Source organism: Jaculus jaculus, chromosome 5 (genome assembly GCF_020740685.1).
Source record: "Jaculus jaculus isolate mJacJac1 chromosome 5, mJacJac1.mat.Y.cur, whole genome shotgun sequence".
Taxonomy (NCBI): Eukaryota; Metazoa; Chordata; class Mammalia; order Rodentia; family Dipodidae; genus Jaculus; species Jaculus jaculus.
Genome location: NC_059106.1, coordinates 11,788,829 through 11,795,404, shown reverse-complemented (window position 1 = coordinate 11,795,404; position 6,576 = coordinate 11,788,829). Strand labels below are relative to the sequence as shown.

The 6,576-nt window shown below is 54.2% G+C and overlaps 1 protein-coding gene across 2 annotated transcripts; it reads left to right on the top strand.

The window, feature by feature from the left end:
- The first annotated feature begins 388 nt into the window (after positions 1-388).
- Positions 389-5,619, top strand: Irf2bp2 (interferon regulatory factor 2 binding protein 2). Of its 2 annotated transcripts, none has more exons than XM_045149643.1 (2): positions 389-1,401; positions 2,028-5,619. In XM_045149643.1, exons 1-2 carry the CDS (start codon positions 393-395, stop codon positions 2,741-2,743), a joined length of 1,725 nt encoding a protein of 574 aa, XP_045005578.1. In that variant the 5' UTR covers positions 389-392; the 3' UTR covers positions 2,744-5,619. The 2 variants fall into 2 exon arrangements, with proteins under 2 accessions (XP_045005578.1, XP_012804468.2); XM_012949014.2 differs by having other exon boundaries at positions 389-1,449.
- Positions 5,620-6,576: the final 957 nt, after the last annotated feature.

Sequence of the window (6,576 nt, the reverse complement as noted above, 5' to 3'; positions counted from 1 at the left end):
TCCCCGCCCCCCAGCCCCGTCTCCGCGCCGGCCGCTGCCGCGACCTGCTCCGCTCCTCGGCGCCCGCGCGGCCCGTCTTCGCTCCGGTCTGGAGGCCCGCCGCGGCCCCGGCCGAGCCCCCGCCGTCGCGGCCGCCTCGCCGCCCCGCCGCCCGCGGGGACCTCCTGCTGCCGCGCCCCGCCGCGCGCCCGCCGCCCCTCGTGCCCCGGGGGCGCCGCGCGGGCGCCGCGCCTTCGCGGGCTCTGCCGCCCAAGCCGCCTCCCCTGCGGCCGCCGCCGCCGCTGGTCGCGGAGACGCGGGGTTGGGGGAGCCGGCGGGCGCGCGGGGTGCCGGCGGGAGACGGCGGCGCCCCCTCCTCCAGCTCCTGCTCCGGCGCCGCGGGCTCCTCGGACATGGCCGCGGCGGTGGCGGTGGCGGCCGCGTCCCGGCGCCAGTCGTGCTACCTGTGTGACCTGCCCCGCATGCCCTGGGCCATGATCTGGGACTTCACGGAGCCCGTGTGCCGCGGCTGCGTCAACTACGAGGGCGCCGACCGCGTGGAGTTCGTCATCGAGACGGCGCGCCAGCTCAAGCGGGCGCACGGCTGCTTCTCCGAGGGTCGCTCCCCGCCCGGGACCGCGGCGCCCGCCTCCGCCAAGCCGCCGCCGCTCTCGGCCAAGGACCTCCTCCTGCAGCAGCAGCAGCAGCAGTTGGGCCACGCGGGCCCCGAGGCCGCGCCGCGCGCCCCGCAAGCGCTGGAGCGATACCCGCTGGCCTCGGCGGCCGAGCGGCCCCCGCGCCTGGGCTCCGACTTCAGCGGCCGCGCCGCCGCCGCCGCCGCCGCGGGCCTGGCCCAGCCGCCCTCCACGCAGCCGCCGCCCGTCAACGGCATCCTGGTCCCCAACGGCTTCTCCAAGTTGGAGGAGCCGCCCGAGCTGAACCGCCAGAGCCCGAACCCGCGGCGCGGCCACGCGGTGCCCCCCACGCTCGTGCCGCTCATGAACGGCTCGGCCGCGCCGCTGCCCGCCGCGCTCGGTCTCGGGAGCCGCGCCGCCGCCTCGCTGGCCGCCGTATCCGGGGCCGCGGCCGCCGGCCTGGGCTCCGCGCAGCCCGCCGAGCTGGGCGCGCACAAGCGGCCGGCGTCCGTGTCCGGTAGCGCGGCCGCGGGCGAGCACGAGCCCCGCGACGCCAAGGAGAAGCAGCCGCCGCCGTCCGCGCACCGGGGCCCGGCCGACGGCCTGTCGAGCGCCCCGGGCGCCTCCGACCTGACCGCGGAAGGCGCGGGCAAAGGCCGCGGGCCCTCGGAGCAGGACTGGGTCAACAGGCCCAAGACGGTGCGCGACACGCTGCTGGCGCTGCACCAGCACGGCCACTCGGGGCCCTTCGAGAGCAAGTTCAAGAAGGACCCGGCCTTGACCGCAGGCAGGTTGCTGGGGTTCGAGGCCAACGGGGCCCACGGGTCTAAAGCAGGTAGGGGCGGCTGTGGAGCGAGGGGTGTCGGTCGGGGAGCCAGCGGCACCCGAGCTAGGGGCCTGGATGGGGGCTTCCTTACGCGGCCCTGCCCTGGCCCAGAAACCACCGCCAACTTCCTGGTCGGCTCGAGGCGGAACCGGGGCTCAGAGGCAACGTGTTCCCGTGCTGAAACAGCACAACAAGGGATGAGTCAGAGCGCGGCGCTAGACACCGACCTGGGTTTTCCTCTCCCGGCACATTCTTGCATGGGAGCTTGAGAGCGCCAGTCATCTTTACTACCTGTCGGGGACGGTAGCAGTCACATGCACCAGTCAGGCGGGAGGGAGGGAGGGGGCTTGCGTGCAGGCTTGAGTGGAGCCAGGTCAGTTGAAGTGACTTAGCGTGCTTTGAAAACTGGCGGGCCTTCTCGGAGTTCCCTACTAGTGGAAGTGGTGTAAGCCGTGTGCCCAACGTGACTTGAGCTGTCTTAGGTGTTTCTGGAGAGGGGAGGTCCTGGAGCAAGCGTTACCAATACCAGCATGACACAGTTCCCTTTTGGTGTATTTTTACTTATTACTCCTTTTTCTCTTTCTTAGTTGCAAGAACAGCAAGGAAAAGGAAACCTTCTCCAGAACCCGAAGGCGAAGTCGGCCCCCCTAAGATCAATGGCGAGACCCAGCCCTGGTTGTCCACTTCCACAGAAGGGCTCAAGATCCCCATGGCCCCCACGTCCTCTTTTGTGTCTCCACCACCCCCTACTGCCTCTCCTCATTCCAACCGGACCACACCGCCTGAAGCGGCCCAGAATGGCCAGTCCCCCATGGCAGCCTTGATCTTAGTAGCAGACAATGCGGGAGGCAGTCATGCCTCAAAAGATGCCAACCAGGTTCACTCCACCACTAGGAGGAATAGCAACAGTCCACCCTCTCCATCCGCTATGAACCAAAGAAGGCTTGGCCCCAGGGAAGTGGGGAGCCAGGGGGCCAGCAGCGCAGGAGGACTGGAGCCTGTGCACCCCACCAGCCTCCCAGACTCCTCTCTGGCCACCAGCGCCCCCCTGTGCTGCACCCTGTGCCACGAGCGACTGGAAGACACCCACTTCGTGCAGTGCCCATCGGTCCCATCCCACAAGTTCTGCTTTCCTTGCTCCAGACAGAGCATTAAACAGCAAGGAGCAAGTGGAGAGGTCTATTGTCCCAGTGGGGAGAAATGTCCTCTGGTGGGCTCCAATGTCCCCTGGGCCTTTATGCAGGGGGAGATTGCCACCATCCTCGCTGGAGATGTGAAAGTGAAAAAGGAGAGAGAATCATGACTTTTCGCTTTCAGAAAAGCCCAAGATTACCCTTAAACTGCTTGAACTGTATATATATCTCCACATATATATATATATATATATATACATATATATATATCCAAGACAAGGGAATTGTAGACTTCATAAACATGGCTGTATAATTTTGATTTTTTTGAATACATTGTGTTTATATTTTTGACAACAAAAGGTATGTACTTACAAAGGCATTTCCTCTTTTTGTTACCGTTATTAACCTATCATCTGCTTCACTGTCTGGTGACAGTTGCCCTACTGTTTAGGCTGTGACTTGGCTGGGTTTTTTGTTTGTTTGTTTGTTTGGGGTTTTTTTTTGAGAGCACTTGACAAACAAATGCTTCTAGCTGTGTTTGTATGCACTTATTTTAAAAAGAGAAAAAAAAAGCCAAATACATTTTCTGACATTGTAAGATGGCCTTACTGTCATTCCTTACTGCTGGTCTCTCAGGCTGCAGGCCAGTTCGTTAGGAAGGAAAGAGTGGGTGAAAGGGGGCTACTTGTTGAGTGGGCATCCTGCTGAGAAATTTCACCACGTTGACCCCCAAACAAGTCTTCCCACTGGGTAGGGAAGTAGCGTGTGAAGTTGTTTTGTTCCTACTGCTCAGTTCTTGGGATCTTGATGGTCAGAATTTTTTTCAGGGTTGTGTGGTTCGGGGTTTGGGAGAATTTTGTTGTTAAGGCAAAGTTGACCTCGGCTTACTCTGTCCACGTGGCGGGTTGTAAGGTTTCAGTGCTGCCTTGCTCGTTGGTTGCCTGAAGTGCCCTTGTTCCTGCGGTGGTAAGGGGCGGTGCGTGTGTAAGATGGCCTCATCTTCCAGCAGCGCCTCCTCGATCTTGTCTTTCTAAACACCCGGGAGCTCTGTCTGTCACTGCTGTCATTTCCTGTGAAAGAGTTGCAGGGGTCTTAAGTTGTGTCCTGGTGAACTTGGACCACGTGGGATTGGTTTCCTTTCTGTTCCGTGTTTTTCTTTCTTTTTTTTTTTTTTAATCATTTGCCTGTCATGCTTCTGTAGCTCCTAGAGCTGACACCATACCTACACCCTGCTCTAGCCAGTGCTAAACCCAGGATGGTAGTGACAGTCATGAGCGCTGCCTGGGCGCCCTGTAGGGTGTCACTGACAATGAGTGTGGGTGGAGGAGATCTGCAGTTTCCTTCTTACATGTATCTGAAATACAAAGTGAATAATACTGTTCTGGGGGAAAAAAAAAAAATGATTAATCAGTGAAAACATTCAAGTGAAGGATTTTTACATAATTGGCGGGCCCCACCTCCAACTATTTTTAGAAGTCTTTTGTAAACTAATTTCTTTTGATCATTGTTTTGCATTGGTGGGATGAATTTTTATTAAAAGGAAAAACAATAAATCATCCGTTACTAGAAGCAGTTGTCCCTCAGTAATGCTGTTTTTTTTTTTTTTGTTTTTTTTGCGCTGTTAGGAGTTGACATTGACAGGACCACGACTTTAAACGCTTGTATGTTTAGATGTGTACAACTTGGCCTTACAGGGCTGAATCATGGCTTCCGAGTGTGCTGTGATTTGTGCAGACCGGTCACAGCCTAGTTTCTGTTTTAATTTGAAAATCTAGATGATCACCCGTCTCAGGTTCTTTTTTTGCTTATGTATCTTTAAAAAATGGTTCAAAGTGTTTTTTAGTGCTCAAGTTTCTAAAATTTGAGAGTCATACTGCACCGAAGACAGTATTTTCGGATGTTTTCCGCCTGGTGCTGTGTAGACTTGTGTTGTCATCACTGTGTGCTCCAGTCTTTCGTGGTGAACCAGTTTGTCCTATTGCTGTAATTGGAGTGTCTCTGACTCAGGTCAGGCTGGTCTCTGAAGTGAATGTGTACTTGGAGAAGGCTGTCAACTTCACATGCCCCTAAAGACGGTTGTGAAGAAGCTGACTATTATGGGCTGTTATAGAAATGTGTTCCTAAGCACTTTATGATAAACTGGAATTTGACCTCATAGATGTTTCAACTAGATCAGTCATTTGACCTAATTTGTGGTGGTTGTCTGTATCTCGTGAAATCTTAACGCAGATAAGCTCTCCAAAAAAAGAACACAGAACCATTCTGCTGAGGGGGAGAGAAGTCTGCCCAGCTGTGGAAAAGGCCACCTGTGGTTTCTCTGCTGGTGGCCAAGGGGGCAGAACTTCAGGGCTTTAAAGGGCTGTATACTGTAGTTGCTACTATTAGAAAATAAGGTTGTGCACAGCTGTCCAGCACTGTGTGGCCTTTGGGGAATAATGCTTGAACCCAGAATATGTTCAACTGGGTGTTTGTCCCACTCTCAACCTTGGTTGAGCTCTTGTCCCTGATGACAGCGGAAGATTCTCCTCAGCTTGGATAAGCTTGTCAGAGAGCTACTTACTGTGCCTGGGCAGCATCAGATTTCAAATCTTACTCTCAGCTGTGGTCTCATACTCAGAATATTAGGGAGTGGGATATCAAGCCACCCCTCCCCCCTTTTATTTGCTTCAACTGTTTCTAGAATTTAACGGAGAGATAGATGGTCTCTCATGTGGCCTCACATTTAAAGTTAGGAGAACGTACACATGGTTTACAACTTTCACTATATACCTTTCCTTGACCACCAAGTATTTTTAAGAATGTGCCACCTTTTAATCTTTCCTGTCTTGTCTTTTTTTTTTTTAAGTTGAAGGTGATACTTTTTCTACCTAGGATGAAACTCAGTGAACTGAAGTAAGTGTAAGCTTAGCTGTCTATCAGCTTTATTCTATTTTAAAATCACACTCTGGAAACATCACCTGCATTCTGTCATTTGTCAGATTTACAGTACTTTTTTTTCCCCTTTAAACTTTTAGTATTAAATAAAAATAAAATTGGGAGCACTGAACATTTTCCAAGGCTTTTTAAATGTTTTTAAGATGAGGTTAGGATGGCCGAGCAGTGTGACTTGAGGATGTGTGGGTTCGGGTTGGAGTTTGACTGGAACTGCAGGAAAGTAAGATAAGACAGCAAAAAGGCAACTGGTGGAATAAAGAAATGCTAGGGAAAGGGCCACTGGACAGGGGACACAGATAAGACCTGAACAAAAGGAGGACGCTGGGAAACACCTGGGTTTTTTCTTTCTTTCTTCCCTCCCCCCCTTTTTTTTTTCTTTCTCTCTGGTTTTTGGAAGTAGGGTCTTGCTTTTTAGCCCAAGGTGACCTGGACTTAGGCCCAGGCTGGCCTCAAACTCACAGCAATCCTCTGTATCCTCCTACCCCAGCCTCCTAAGTGCTGGGACCGTGCACCACCATGCCCAGCTGTTGTTTTTTTTTTGTTGTTGTTGTCTTAACTGGCAGTGGAGATGGCCATCTTGCAAGGTAGGATTGCAAGAAGAGACCTGAAGACACTAAACCTAATCCTGACCTGAGCTGCTCTTTGGACAGCATTGGAATAAAATGGCCATCCCAGGCCGTGGGAAGACCACTGAAGACGGAAAGAAAGCCCCTGTGCTTAGGAAAGGAAGGGTTCAGAGTTCAGAACCCAGTGGGAGCCAGAGCCACGTGGGAGCTTTGTTGATGCTCGGTGGAGGTGAAGGTGCTGGGGAGCCTGGGGGCTCTTGATCTGCCCTCTGTTGGCGCACTGGAGTCTCCTGGAATTATGCGGGATTTACTCTGCTGACCTGGGCATGCTAGGCTTCTGTGCAAGTAAGTTACGGCATTCAGAAGAGTCCAATGCTAGACTCCCCTGGCTTGTGCTGTATGCTTTGAGTTAGAGGTCTGCAGTGCATGCATAGTTGAGTACATCGTCCTTAGGGGTGGTCCTGTGACTTGGGGGCACGTCATTATATATTTTTTGAAGAACT